At 49.2% G+C, this 15,138-nt stretch overlaps 1 protein-coding gene across 2 annotated transcripts in view; it reads left to right on the top strand.

Annotated features, from left to right (window-relative positions):
• The window catches only part of NELFB (negative elongation factor complex member B), a 33,520-nt gene extending 20,992 nt beyond the window's left edge, over positions 1–12,528 (top strand). Inside the window, exons 1-13 of one of the 2 annotated variants that reach the window (XM_053961773.1) lie at positions 1,288–1,467; positions 1,606–1,769; positions 1,956–2,055; positions 3,283–3,513; positions 4,433–4,618; positions 5,623–5,735; positions 6,544–6,646; positions 7,583–7,678; positions 8,911–9,053; positions 9,935–10,041; positions 10,918–11,059; positions 11,787–11,895; positions 12,127–12,528. In XM_053961773.1, coding sequence (XP_053817748.1) covers positions 1,366–1,467; positions 1,606–1,769; positions 1,956–2,055; positions 3,283–3,513; positions 4,433–4,618; positions 5,623–5,735; positions 6,544–6,646; positions 7,583–7,678; positions 8,911–9,053; positions 9,935–10,041; positions 10,918–11,059; positions 11,787–11,895; positions 12,127–12,264 — 1,734 coding nt within the window. In that variant the 5' untranslated portion in view covers positions 1,288–1,365 and the 3' untranslated portion in view covers positions 12,265–12,528. Of the gene's footprint in view, positions 1–1,287; positions 1,468–1,605; positions 1,770–1,955; positions 2,056–3,282; positions 3,514–4,432; positions 4,619–5,622; positions 5,736–6,543; positions 6,647–7,582; positions 7,679–8,910; positions 9,054–9,934; positions 10,042–10,917; positions 11,060–11,786; positions 11,896–12,126 lie in introns of those variants that run through there. The other variant, XM_053961774.1, reaches the window with a different exon arrangement.
• The last annotated feature ends 2,610 nt before the right edge of the window (positions 12,529–15,138 follow it).

Below are 15,138 nucleotides of genomic sequence, written 5' to 3'. Positions count from 1 at the left end.
TTAACTCAGCTGGGTAATAAACAGAAGGCAGGCAAAACTCATCCCTTTGGTATTCCACGTTTGGCAGTGTGAGCTTTCAAATTAAAAGTTGGGGAAACTGCTTGTCACTGGATTTACTTTATTTGTGAGGGCATGAGACTTGACTTTATTTCTGAGGCTCCCTGACAGCCTCCCTGTGGAAAATAACCAAGGCTCAGGCTTCATGAAACACACGCCTGCTTTCTCCTGACAGTGCCACAAAGTCTCATCCCTGCAAATGGAAATTGTGAAGAAAACTCAGTGGCTGCTCGCACTGAGACATTTGGCTGATTGCTCCTGTCCACAGACTGGTCATGGATCTGAAGGTCAAACCAGGAATAGAGAAAGGCCATTTCTCTGTTTTTGGTGATGTTTCCTCTTTTCATTGCTGTCTGCCCATGAGGAAGCCTCAGACACCCCAGGAACCCCGAGCTTTGCTGCATAGAAACACGGAATCACAGAATCTCCCGAGCTGGAAGTGACCCACAAGGATCGAGTCCAACCCCTGGCCCTGCACAGGACACCCCCGAGAGTCCCACCATGTGGCAGCTCCTGGAGCAGGTCCTGTGGAGAGCTGCTAAGTTGGTCAAGGCTCTGGAACATTTCTCTTGTGAGGAGAGGCTGAGGGAGCTGGGCCTGTTCAGCCTGGAGAAGAGACAGCCCAGAGGGGACCACATCAGTGGGTATCAGTATCTAAAGGGTGGTGTCAGAGCATGGACCAGACTCTGCTGGTGCCCAGCAGTGGGCAAGAGGCAGCAACTGACACCCAGGAAGCTCCACCTGAACATGGGGAAGAATTTCTTTCCTATGTGGGTGACCAAGCACTGAACAGGCAGCCCAAGAGGGAATGGAGTCTCCCTCACTGGAGATATTCCAGAACCGTCTGGACACAATCCTGTGCCGCGTGCTCTGGGATGACCCTGCTTGGAAAGGAAGGTGGGACCAGATGACCCTCTATGGTCCCTTCCAACCCGAACCATTCCGTCATTCTGTTATTCCATGTGCCTCAGAGCGCTGTCCAAAGGCTCCTTGAGCCCCATCCGCCCTGCCTGGCGCTCAGCCAAGCCGCACCGAGCTCCTCGGGCCGCGGTGGCCGCGGGGAGCCCGGGGACACGCAGGGCAGCCGCCGCGGAACCTTGGTGCGGCGGAACCTTGGTGCTGCGGCGCGGGGCCGGCGCGCGGCGGGGGCGTGTCGGGGCGGACCGCGCGGAGCCGGGGCGGGAGCTGAGGCGGGACCGGGACCGGGAACGGGATCGGGACCGGGAACGGGGCCGGGGCTGGGGCTGGGATCGGGAACGGGGCTGGGATCGAGATCGGGAGCGGCCCCGCGGACCCGGCCAGGCCGACATGTACGCGGGGCTGCAGGAGCTGGGAGTGGCCAACGGCGAGGATCTCAAGGAGACCCTCACGAACTGCACGGAGCCGCTGAAGGCCATCGAGCAGTTCCAGGTGCGTTGGGCGCCGCGGAGGTGCCGGGCTGTGCGGGACAGGGAGCACGGGACGGCCCCCAGTGCTGTCTGGGTTTTTCCTGGCTTTATTTGTTCTCCCGAGTGCCGTTGTCAGTTCCCGCCGCGGGTTGTGTTGCAGACGGAGAACGGGGTGCTGCTGCCCTCGCTGCAGTATGCCCTGCCCTTCCTGGACCTGCACGGCACCCCCCGGCTCGAGTTCCACCAGTCCGTGTTCGATGAGCTGCGGGAGAAGCTGCTGGAGAGAGTCTCTGCCATCGCTTTGGAGGGGAAGGTGGAGGAGAGGTTTGTCAGCAGTCTCCTTGGTTCCGTGGAGTGAGCTGGGAGTTCTGTGTGAAAATGCAGTGGCTGGGTGACTTCTCTGAAGGAGATTTGGGTTCCTCAGGGTCTGAGTTCCAGTGGCTTTGAGGTGGCCACTTTGTCCCTTTACTGCTGCATGGTACCTAGTCTTGTGTTTTTCCATGATTTCAGATACAAGAAACTGGAGGATCTCCTAGAGAAGAGCTTTTCCCTGGTCAAGATGCCCTCGATACAGCCCGTGGTCATGTGTGTCATGAAGCACTTGCCCAAGGTGGGACCACTGCACTGGTTGGCCTGGTGTGCCACTGGTGTGCCACTGGTGTGACATCTCTGGTGTGCTTCTGGCAGGTGGGCTCTGCTCCCTCTGCACCTTCTGCAAGGGTGTTGTTCAGTGTCAGGGACTGACTGAAGATTCAGTACATTCTTGTATCTGCTAATAGCTCAGTGGACTGATTCAAAAAGCATTTCACATTTTCATTATCAGACGAGACTATTTCCCTATTTTCTTCAGTCCATGCAGCTTCCTAAAAAGTCAAGTTTGCTGATAGGTGAATTTTTCCACAGCTGTTTTACAAATCTCTGACAGGTGGAAGGTAAGGCTTGAAGGGTGCAATTAAAAGTAGGCAGGAGGGAGAATCAGATCTGTGAAACAAAAATCTCTAGGAGTGTCCTTACCAAAAGCATCACATTGTATTCAAGGTAATGGACTCAAAACACTGCTGGAACCTGAGTAAATTACTGAGTTTGGAAACATCACCTCAAATCTCAGCACTGGAGATTTAAAGTAGACCTTTTTTCTTCTTTGAAAGAATCAAGGGTGTGTGATTTGGTTGTTGAAGAAGTCTCTTAGGGCTGGTCTACTGCTTCACCAGGTGGGTGAATGCCCAGACTGTGTGAGGTGGGGATCAGGGCATGGAGAGGATTGTCCTGCTCTGCTCTGCGCTGGGGCAGCCTCACCTTGAGTCCTGGGGCTGTTTGGGCACAAGATGAAAAAACATCTAAAGCTGTTGGAAAATGTTAAAAGAATGGGGAAGGGTCTGGAGGGGCCCGTGAGGAGCAGCTGAGGGCACTGGGATTGTTCAGCTGGAGCAGGCTGAGGGCAGAGCTCCCCGGGGGCTGCAGCTCCTCCCGAGGGACAGCTCCCATCTCTGCTCTGGGACAGGGACAGGAGCCAGGGAACAGCCGGGGCTGGGCCAGGGCAGCTCAGGCTGGAGAGCAGGAAAGGTTCTTCCCCCAGAGGGTGCTGGCACTGCCCAGGCTCCCCAGGGAATGGGCACGGCCCCGAGGCTGCCAGAGCTCCAGGAGCGTTTGGCCAGCGCTGCCAGGGGTGCCCAGGGTGGGGTTGTTGGGGGGTCTGGGCAGGGCCAGGGGCTGGATTGATGATCCTGGTGGGTCCATTCCAGCTCAGGAGGTTCTGTGACTCCATGATTTAGATGGTTACATGGACAGGCAGGGAGGTGAGGTGCTGCTCACTGTGTAACTGCTCTGTGGATTGCAGGTCCCTGAGAAGAAGCTGAAGCTGGTGATGGCTGATAAGGACCTGTACAAGGCCTGTGCTGTGGAGGTGAAGAGGCAGATCTGGCAGGACAACCAGGCTCTCTTTGGGGATGAGGTGTCACCCTTGCTGAAGCAATACATCCTGGAGAAGGAGAACATTCTCTTCAGCAATGATATTTCCTTCTTGCAAAATTTCTTCAGTCCATCTCCCAAAACAAGACGTCAAGGAGAGGTAAGGACAAGGAAGCCCTCACAATGTGCTGGTGAGGGGAATTTATCAGCTTTCAGTCAACCATCACATAACCTGGGCTGTTTCTTCTGCCCACCTTCACTGCTGAAGTTGTTTAGCTGAACAAAGTCTTTGCAAGAAACACCAGGCCATTTTCTCCTACACATCTTGATGAAAGCAGCAGGAATTTTTGTTGTGTAATAAATGATGAATGTTCTAAGCTGTTTATGCACTTCAAAAAAAGAAAGGGCAGATTTTTTTCTCTGTTGGTTAGTCTGGTTTTAATACACTTCAGCTGTTCTGAAGGCTGAACATCTCTTACCACATCAGTTTGAGTATGCTGATACGTTAAATTGGCTTTCTTGGGACCTTTTTTAGTAGATGTAGCTCAACTGAAGTTGTTTTTTTATAAAAAAATGTATGTAGAAAGTTGTAGTTAATTGACATCTGGAAAAGTTGAATTAAATTAAGGCAGTATAAAGCTTTAATTTCACAGAGGGCAGCACATCTGTTACATGAGGGGTTGTTTTAGGCCTGTTTTGCTTTCAAAATCATTTGGTGTAAGTGCCCTGGTGCACTTTACTCCAGGTTTGCACTGCAGAGTTGTGCTTTAACCCCAGCTGGACACTCAGCACCACACCTCCACTTGGTCACTCCCCTTGAGGGGATGGGGGGAGAATCAGAAGAAAGAAACTAGTGGGTTGGGACAAAACCAGGTTACGGCTGTCGAAGATTTAGTGAACCTCTCTTGAGCAAATGCTCTTGGAAATCTTGGGGTAAACAGTTCCTTTTCAGGACTTCACGTCCCTGCAGATGCTTCAGTCTTGGTAAATCAGGTAACATAATTAATTTACATTTGTGTGTGTGTGTAGAATGAGAGCATCTCTTGGTGCTGAGCCCACATGTTCCCCTCTGAGCTCAGGTGGTGCAGAAGCTGACGCAGATGATCGGGAAGAACGTGAAGCTCTACGACATGGTGCTGCAGTTCCTCAGGACCTTGTTCCTGCGCACCAGGAACGTCCACTACTGCACACTGAGGGCAGAGCTCCTGATGTCACTGCATGACCTGGAGATCAGTGACATCTGCACCGTTGATCCCTGTCACAAGGTACCAATCATATGGGACAGATGGGGGGACTTATGGACAATTTTCTGGAAAAAGCCCAGAGAAGATGAGTCCTTTCTATAAAGAGAGTTCAGACCTTAAACCTAAATGTCATCTTACATTCCTTGGACCTTTGGGTGAAAACTTCACCTTGGTTAACCAGCAGTTTGCTTTCATCTCATAACCCATGAATCATTCAAGTTTAGGGTACTTTGGCAGTGTCAAAAGCAATGTCTAATCTGACATCTATTCTATGTAGATGCTGCAGAAATAATACAAAACATCAGCTGGCCCCAGGTTCTTACTCCAGGCTTCCCTCCCGGTTTTGGATATGCTCCATCTGTCAGTAAACTGTGTGTGTAACAGTAAATACTTTGGATATTGAATTATAAGAAAACATGAAGCTATTCGAATATTAGGAAGTGACAGATGTGGTAATGTCACAGCAGGATTTTGGTACTGGCCCCTTGTTCATGGTAGCATCACTCTGACCTGGAACAAGGCCTTTTCTCTGAAGTAGTTGTTAAGTTTTACATGTATTCTGCTTAAAAAATAGTTCAGTAATACAGCTCTAAAGCAGGAATACCTCCACTGTCAATATTCCTTTATTTAGAGAGTGGGAGTGCTATTGCAATGGCCAAAATAAACCACATTTTTATTTCTAGGCGATGCTGCTTCTTTCTCAGTCTCCTACCTGTATAAATCCACAGGTGTGCAGGACAGTGGTGGATTTAATAAATGCATGCTCCTTAATTGCCAGGGAATGCCTTCCCTGGAAGTGGAGAAAGTGACCCCAGGTTAACTTCCCTGGGCATTCCTAACCTCCTTTTGGGATGTTGGCCTTCCTGACCTCTGTGTAAGTCACCAGTGTGGTATTGTGCCTCGGTGCATTAATGAAGCACCTCAATTGCAGATATTTTGAGGTCATTCTAAGCCTGTTTTCTCTGACATCATGTGTTTTATTGCTGGTTTAATGGGTTCATAAAGCTGCCTCCATCTGCTGACAGTTCACCTGGTGCCTTGACGCCTGCATTCGGGAGAAGTTCGTGGACAACAAGAGAGCTCGGGAATTGCAAGGATTCCTGGATGGGGTAAAGAAAGGACAAGAACAAGTGTTGGGGTAAGGCACTTGGGCTGTTTATTGGGAAACTGAAAATGGCTTCCTAGCACTCAAAACACCTGACAGGTGCTGTAGGTGTTAATTCTTCCCTAAAGCCAGCAAACCTCCAGCAGCCCCTCTGTGCAGTCACATCCCAAACATCCCTCAGTGTGCTGGGGCACGGCCAAGCACGTCCTCGTGGCAGAGCTTGCACTGCTTCACTTGCCACTCTTGAGTCTTCCCTGTGGCCTCATAACAAAATTCAGGAGCCTTTCTTAAGGAGTCAGAATAACTTATTATGAATGACTTGTCTGGCTTTAAACCCAGAGAAAATGGGCTGGTGATGTTTGTCAGTTAAATTGCTTCATTAGCTTCAAATGACAACCCTGCTGTGATCTGGTGCACTTACATTTCTGGAAGGTTGCCCTCACAGTATTTTATTTAGCTGGTACTTTCAGATTTTGTCCATTGGTATTTTAAACTATTTAAGAATTCACTTTTACTTGTTGTTTTTCAAAAGCCTCTGAGACCTTTCAGTCCTCAGCACTCTGGAGATGGTCAAAACCTGCCAGCTCGAAGAGCTGGGGCCACCAGAGCCTCACTACCTGTGGGCTGTCTCCCAGTAGACCTTCAACTGGCTGTGGGAGATTTTGTGCTTGATCTCAGTGCAGAAAACTTTCAGCAATTGTTATTTGTGTTCTTTCACATCAAAACCACCATGAATGTTATTTCTTTACAAGGTTCATCAGGTGCACACAGCTGGGTTTGGACCTGTACAGTAGGGTTGTTGGTTATGTTTGACAAGTGTTTGGTTTTTACTTCTTCTCAGGGACTTATCAATGATCCTGTGTGATCCCTTTGCCATTAACACCTTAGCCTTGAGCACCATAAGGCACCTGCAAGACCTGGTTGGCCAGGACACCTTACCCAGGGTAAGCATTGCAGCTTGTGTAGCTAACCTGAATTGTGCTCTAGGCTGACTGGCAGCCATCAGGGAAGGACTGGCACCATCCAAGTCTCATTAAGTTCCCAAATATGGCAGTTGGAACAAGGGAAACATGATTCCTGTCCATTTGCAGCACCTGCTGCAGAGCTCTGCAGGAGCTCTTTGGACATGGTGGGCATTTTGGAACTCTCCAAACTGACCATGAATTCTTTGCATGACTCATTCTGCCTGGCAGCTGTGCAAATACAGAATAATATGTAGAATCTGTGCCTCCCTGCTTTGTCCCTCCATCAGTTTGTCTGACAGCAGCACCTTTCTCCTGCCACGCTGAATGCCATGGGTTTGCTTGCACAGTTCTGGTCTGGTAGCTGAGATAAAACACAGTTCCTGCTGGCAGAGTCTGCAGGAGGTGCTGAAGGGTTAAAGAAGGGCACCCTGACAGGTGTTTGAACAATGGGAGCCACTTGCTGTTTTATCCCTGAGTTGTTAAATGTTCTTGTTGCATGGAGCAACTTCCTTGTGACAGTTTAAGACTGAAAGTCGTTTGGGTTTCAGGACACAAACAATCCATTCTTACACACCCTTTCTCTTCCTTTCTTCTGCTGAGATGACTTGGTTTGTCCTCTCACACATTATATTCTAGTGCACTAATTGGGCTGGACACATTTTAAAAAGATGTGCTCAGGTGGCTGCAGACTTCCTGTTGCATTATAAATGTACAACCCGCCACAAACCCTGAGGTGTGGCAGTTACTTGATGCCCATTTGAGGATCAGTTTTCAATTAACTTGAACTGAATGCCTTTAGTAGTCTTGGACAAAGCTGCTAATCCAGAACAGCTTTGAATATAAACCACTTCTTCCAAATAAATATCTTATGTGAAGATCAAAATAGTTGTTTTTCTTCTCCCCTTAAAATTGGAGGAAAGCCCGGATCTGCTGCTGCTCCTTAGGATGCTGTCTTTGGGACAGGGGGCCTGGGACATGATTGACAGCCAAGTCTTCAAGGAACCAAAAATGGTGAGCCGTTTTGATGTTAAGAATTTAACACAATTAATCAAATTTAGACTTGTTTATTATTTTATTGCATTCCTGATTAAACATTTGTTCTCCAAATGTCTCATCAGAGCATTCTTGGGGAAAAAACAGTGGTCACAGAGCAGCTGTTCTGGACATGCTGTGAGCTTTCATTACCCAGTTTTTTATTTCCATGGGTGCCTGGTCCTTACTGTTCTAAAATCAGCCCGTACCTCTGTTAAATACTCCACTGGTTGCTCATTTCTCTCTCATTTTTCCTGGAGTCTTGCACACAACTGATGTGTTTGTAGAACATGTCTTGCATGAGGAAAGCAGGATTTCCAGGACTGGTCTCAAACTCTGGTAGCAGTTCAGAAGCTTTTCATTGACAAGAAAAATGTTTTTCCCTCCCAGCTCTCTGTTACAGCAGTTTAGTGTAGTGCCACATTGAACTGTAATCTTTCCATGCTTTGGAAATCCTTTCCTGGTGTTGCAGGAATCCCTGGTGTAGTTCAGCTGAGGGCAGGAGGGCCAGCCCTGGTGTTGCACAGCAGGGCTGTTCCTCAGGAGGAATTTGCTGTGTCTGTTCTGAACTATAAAGCTGTAAATGTTTTATAAATACCTAGGGGCACATTTGAAGTCTCCAAAATGCATCCAGTCCTGGCTGCTAGGATGTTTAAATTCACCCAGGGAGGGTGTGCATAACACTGGGACTGTAGCAGTGAGAGTGACCAGTAATTCTGAAGGTAGTGCTATGATTTGTGCTCTCTCATGATCCTGTAAGGGAAAATGCTCGGTTTCTTTCCAAAGGGAGTCTCTGAATCAGTCTTTAGAATCTGATTTATTTGTGGTTGTGTTACCACAAATAAGCCTGGGCCATGCTGGGAGTCAGTGATTGTTGATATCAGCAGTTTGATGTCATCCTGAACACATGCCTGCAGCAGTGCTGGGAAGGGCCTCTCAGAAGAAATGCTACACAATTGTCCAAAGAAAGGGTTTGAGCAGCAGTGTTTCTGTAGTGAGATGAAGCAGAGTTTTCCTAATTACCATGGAACGCATGGAAGTGAATTATTCAGGAATTCACACTGGAACTGGATGTCTGTAAGCTGGTTTTCCTCAGTGTAGGATGAGGCTCCTCACACTGCCTTGCTGTTGTCACAGCAAGGACGATCAGGTGGCAAGAAGTGACTGATGATGGCTTTGTTCTCTTCCCTCTGTCCTTCCCTCCCTCCAAGGAAGCCGAGCTGATCACCAGGTTCCTGCCCCTGCTGATGTCCTTTGTGGTGGATGACCACACCTTCACTGTGGATCAGAAGCTGCCCTCGGAGGAGAAGGGACCAATCCCCTACCCCAGCACCATTCCCGAGGCTTTCACCAAGTAGGTGCCTGGTCCCACCCACTGCAGGGTCTGGCACCAAAGCAGCAGGGAGCCAGCCAGACCCTGCAGGGGAAAACTGCCTGTGGTAAAGGCAAGGCTTCCTGGGATAAGATTCAGTGCTAATTAATCAAGTCTGAACTTTCCCTTTAACAAAACAGGTTTCCCTTGTGCTCCCTCAAATAAAATTTATCTACATAAACTATTATTTCCTATAATGCACCATTCTGACATTGTATCTGAGAGTATTTGGTGTTTCTGTCAGCTTCCCAGGCAGTGAATGCTGAGTTTTGGGTGATATTTGGGTGCAGCTGGATGAGTGCCCATGTTGAAGAGCACTATTGTAAATCATAAAGTTGGCATTTTTGACACCCACGCTCTCTCTGTCCATAACCTGTCACTCCAGGGACATCAGAAAGATAATTAAAACCTCTGTGTGCTCTGCTGTGTTCAGATCTTCCACGGACTTCTAGCACAATTCTTGTCTGTGTGCCAGAATCTGGCATATTGGGTCCTGGTAGCTGTACTCTCCTCTATCACAGAGTTGATCTTTGACTTTTGGGAGCCTACAACATTACTGGATTTTGTATAATTGTTGAGTATTTGGGCTTCTTCTAAAGCCCATTTTGAACAGCACTTTTATCATTAATACATTATAAATGTTGACAGTTGAATCCAGCTGTTTGCTGAATGTTCAGTTTTTCTGGAGTGTGGTAGTGAACATAGGGATGATCCATCTGCTCACTCACTGAATAGCTGCTCTTCAGTGGGTTTGAGGTTAGCCACTGCTGTACCTGCTTGATAACTATCCCAAAAGTACTTCAAACCTCTTAATTTTTTTTAATAGCTTTATTGATGAATAAACTTTGCTTGTGCCATAACAGGTTCCTACAGGAGAACAGAATAGCTTGTGAGATTGGGCTGTATTACATCCTTCACATCACCAAACAGAGAAACAAGAATGCTTTTCTGAGGCTGCTGCCAGCACTTGGTAAGTTTTTGTTTCATCTTCTGTTCTATGGCGGTTTGCCTTGTACTGGACACCCAGGAGGCCCCTAAACCTGGAGTGACAGGAATGTCAGAGCCAGGGTGGCTCTTCTGGTGACTTAGTTGTGAGTCCTTGCAGGAGCGTTTGGGTTCTGCAATTTTCTGCTGATGTGAGAGTTGAGGGACAGTGGCTGAGGGCAGTGGTTCCTTACATCAAGGCCTCCATTAACCATGAGATCAGTTGAGAACTGTTTGGAATGAATCTGAAGGGGAACAGAGCAGGTGCCCCAATTCTGCTGCTGCCCACAGTGATTGCAGGTGGCCAGAAGCTGCTGGGACTTGGCTTTGTGTGGTGGAAAAACTGGTAACAAAGTAGGACTGAACACAGCCATAATTTCTTCACCAGTATTATCTTGTTCACTGACTCCTCTGGGATGAGTTGCAGGAGAGCTCTGGAGCAATCTGCTCCTAATCTTTTGTGTCTGAAAGATCAAAGCCACCTGCCTGGGCTGCCTGTTACCAAAGGAAATGAGAAAAAAAATGACTGAAAGGAAGTAGACTTAGATGAGGTACTGGGAAGAAATTTTTCCCTGTGAGGGTGGGCAGGCCCTGGCACAGGGTGCCCAGAGCAGCTGGGGCTGCCCCTGGATCCCTGGCAGTGCCCAAGGCCAGGCTGGACAGGGCTTGGAGCAGCCTGGGACAGTGGGAGGTGTCCCTGCCATGGCAGGGGTGGCACTGGATGAGTTTTAAAGTCCTTTCCAACCCAAACCATTCTATGATGAAACCTCACTGCAGGGTTTTCAGCAGGAACAGGAGCTGTGTGGACAGGTTTTGGCACATCCTTGTCAGTCTCTGTCTCTTTCCTTTCCATGTTTTGCAGTTGAGACATTCAGTGACTTGGCCTTCAGTGACATTTTCCTGCACCTGCTCACTGGTAACCTCACCCTGCTCAGTGATGAGTTTGCACTCGAGGAGTTCTGCACCAGTCTCTTTGATGGCTTCTTCCTCACTGCCTGCTCCAGGTAAAGCAGATTTTTCTTACTGGAAAGAGGGAGTTTTCAGAATGCCTGACAGAGTTTTACTGCTTTGAACAATAGTTTAGTAGTTCACCAAATTCTTCACAAGCAGTGGAAATATAAGCTTGATGCCATTTTCCTTTAAGAAAAGGTGTGTGTTTTGGGATGAAGTTTTTATCAGCAAAATGGTTATGTCTTGACTCTGAATTATTATCTAAACTGCTATTCATTGTCCCTAAGGTGGAGTTGCAAAGGAGAATATCCTTCAGGCTTTGCAGGAGCTCTGGCTATGTAAAGTTAACTTCAGCTCTTTGCAGTATCAGCAGTGTGCAAAAATCTGTTGTTACCTCTGGTCAGTCACTCTGGTTTAGCTGGTGGCCTGCAGACAAATTCAGCCTCCAGAAAGCTTGCCTTGAAATTACTGCTGGAGCATAGCAGCATGTGCTGCTGCCTCCTCCACACACTCTATGCTTAAAATCTCCCCCTCCCTCCTCATGGTTGTGCAGGTAATCCACTCCTGTTGAACAATTCCTTGAATCCTTGAAGGTCTAAGGCAGTGTTAGTGCTTACACTAAGTTAGCCCCTTCCAGAAGCTCCAATTCTCAGGGGTTTTGGAAAATTATAACAAAGTCTGTGGTGGGGTGAATTATTCTGGTGCTGTTGCTGTGGCTTCCTTGTTCTCAAGATTGTGTTTTTTTGTCTTGGTAACTGTGCTTTCAAATGGCTCTTGCAGGAAGGAGAATGTGCACAGACATGTGCTCAGGCTGCTGCTGCATCTGCATCACAAAGTGGCCCCAGCCAAACTGGAGTCTCTCCAGAAAGCTTTGGAGCCCACCAAGCAGGTAGGAAGGGAAGCAGGGGAAAGGCAATACTGATTGCAAATGAAAGCAGCTGCCTTTCCAGACGTTGTTTAATGGAACACGAGCTCTGCTTTCCAAGTGTACCAAGCTGTGGCCTAATTACCTTGTGGCTTCCTCCTCCTCTGTTGGTTTGTGTTAATCACACAAAGTGAAGGCACAACTTGGTGTTCTGGCTAGAATGAAGTGTGACTGTCCTGTTTCCCTGTCCTGCAGAGTGGGGAAGCTGTCAAGGAGCTTTACAACCAGCTCAGTGAGAAACTGGAGCTCCGCAAGCCCAGCCCAGCTGAAGTGACTGAGACTCCCTCCATGGAGCTGCCCCTGCCCACCGTGCCCACTCCAGCCTCACGCTGAGCTGTGGCTGCAGGGCAGGACTGAGGGGAGAGGAGCTGAGCCTGTGCTGCCTTCTGAGTGTCTCTGCCCACGTGGTGGAAACAAAAACAAAGCCTCTGAAGCTCCTTCAGGAAACGCTGCAGTTCACCCAACTCACTGGCTCTGGCTGGTTAGAAAACTGTATGCAGTGCATTGCAAGGTTTACTTTTCTTAAAGATAGCTGGGTGTCTTCTTGTAGATCCACTTAAAATCTGATTGTACATTAAAAAAAAAAAAAAAAGAAGAAAATGCATATTTTTAAGCTTAGCATCCTGCCTTTTTAAATTCTGCTCAGTGAGTGTGGAGCCCTGGTGTGGCTGAGCAGGTGGTGTGGGCTCTTGAGGCTGATCATGGCTTCCTTTGGCCTTGGTCTGCCCCTCGGGGTCTCTGGACAAGATGCTCAAGAGGAGGAAGAGTCAGAGGAGATGAGCTCCACTGAAGCCAGTTCCTGTTTGAGGTTCCAGCTCTTGTGGCACATGGTAAGATGTGTTCCACTATCAGAGGTGTCCAGTGCTGTCACCAACCCAAGCAGCAGTCAGCAGCCTCTTCTCAGGTGGGCTTTCACAAAGAGAGCCAGAGATTGAACCAGTCTCTCCCCTTTCCTCCCAACTTTTCTCCAGAGGAGTAGCTCAAAGTGAGTCCTGGAGCCATTTACAAAGAGCAAGACTGTGATGTTCCTCAGTGACAGTAGGGGTTGAGTGTAGGTGGAGTGAGATTCAGTTGGTGAAAAAATAGAATTGTAGAAATTTCCTGGGTTGGAAGGGACCTTCAGATCATCCAGTGCCACCCTGCCATGGGCAGGGACACCTTCCACTGTCCCAGGCTCCAAGCCCTGCCCCAGGGATCCAGGGGCAGCCCCAGCTGCTCTGGGCACCCTGTGCCAGGGCCTGCCCACCCTCCCAGGGAACAATTCCTGCCCAATATCCCATCCAGCCCTGCCCTCTGGCAGTGGGAGCCATTCCCTGGGTCCTCTCACTCCAGGCCCTTGTGAAGAGTCTCTCCATCTTCCTTGAGGGCTCCCTTCAGGCACTGGAAGGTTGCATTTGGGTCACCCAAAGCTTCTCTTCTCCAGGCTGGCAGGCCTGTTCTTCATGGCTCACTTGTGTCATTGTTTCTGTTCCACTTCTGCTTTTGCTTCTGCCTCAGCTGCAGTGTGCAGGGACCTGTTCAGTACCTAACCACCCTCTGAGGAAAGAGCCTTGTCCTGATACCCAACCTAAACCTCCTTCCTTGTTTTTCCCCCATCAGCTCTTGTTTCCTGGGACTTGAGCACTCTGAGTGCCAAGTCATGCTCGGGAGACTCTTCTGTTTCCTGAAGCTGTGTCCAGAAAAACCAAACAAACAGGGTAGTTAACTAGAGGGGTGGAACTCCCTCCTCAGTGCTGCTCCCTCCCCTGCTGTGTGGTTTTCTTCCTCCTGAGCTCAGAAATGCTGTGTGAGGGCAGTGACCCCCCTCCCTTCACCACCTTGGTGCTTTATTTCTCCTTTGTGATACCCTGTGGGGGAACAGGAAAGGTGGGAGATGTTTGTGTTTGACACAGGTGCACTGTTCTGTACCCCACATTTCCTGTGTTCCTCTTGTCTCCACTGCAGCTCCCGGGGTCAGGGTTGCCTTAGGGAGCCTCTCAGCAGTTCTGATACTGGATTTGTTGGGAACAGGACCTGGGTGTAACCACTGGGTCTTTCCTGCAGAGTTTTGGTTTCAAACTGTTTAAACTGTCCTGGTAACTTAGACAAAGTAACATCCCACGCTGCTGCCAAACCTTGGCCATGAACCTGCTCAGGCCCATGCTCTGCTCAGACTCTGAGGTTGTTTTAGGATTGTTTTGGGGATTCTCTTGGTCACTTGAGGTTCTCCATATCCCAAGGCTAACGTGGTGCTCTCCTGCAGCAGGAATTTGTAATCCAAGATGATTATTTTTTTACTGCTTGGTACAGAGGCCTGTACCTGCAGAACTGTCACACACAAATGTGATTTTTCCCAGTTTTTTACGTCCATGAAGAAACTGAATCCCAGAATATGAACTGACCATTTCCAGTGCTGGTGGGAAGTTTGGCTGAGAAGGGGAGTGCTGGGCAGCTGGGAGGGACTGGCTGCCAGTCCACACTCTCCTGGCCTGGTGCTGCTCAAGAGTGTGAGAAGAGAGACCATTTCCAGAAAACAATTTTAGTAGTGAACATCTCCTTCTGCATCCATGTTTTGATAGTGAAAATCTGCTTCCAGCTTCTCAGAGAACCTCAGAGAAAGGTTTCACTCCTGTGCCAGGAATTACACAGAACCCTGTTGTGCAGGTAAACCCTGCATGGCAGGAGCTGGGCTGGCAGCACTGGGGTGCAGGGTCTGGGATTCCAGGGATCCAGGAGTATGGGCTGCAGGGTCTGGGATTCCAGGGATCCAGGAGTATGGGCTGCAGGGTCTGGGATTCCAGGGATCCAGGAGTATGGGCTGCAGGGTCTGGGATTCCAGGGATCCAGGAGTATGGGCTGCAGGGTCTGGGATTCCAGGGATCTGGGCCACCAGGGATGTGGGGTGCAGGGTGCTGGATGTGCAAGGTCTGGAATTCCAAGGATGCAGGGTATGGGGTGCAGGGTGTTTGATGTACAGGGCCTAGGATTCCAGGGATACAGGGGTATGGGGTGCCAGGTGCTGGATGTGCTGGGTCTGAGAGTGTGGGATCTGGGATTCCAGGGATCTGGGGTGCAGGGTGCTGCATGTGCACAGTGCTGGGGTGCAGGACAGTGGCTTTTCCCTGTGCCAAGGCCAGGATCCCCCTTGGTTCTGCTCTGGGGTTCCCGCTCAGAGCAGTTCTCTCCCTTCTGCTCCCACAGCTGCTGCTGCAGGGCTGGTGCCGGCAC

Source organism: Vidua chalybeata, chromosome 21 (genome assembly GCF_026979565.1).
Source record: "Vidua chalybeata isolate OUT-0048 chromosome 21, bVidCha1 merged haplotype, whole genome shotgun sequence".
Classification (NCBI taxonomy): Eukaryota; Metazoa; Chordata; class Aves; order Passeriformes; family Viduidae; genus Vidua; species Vidua chalybeata.
This window is presented reverse-complemented; position numbering and strand designations above follow the sequence as displayed.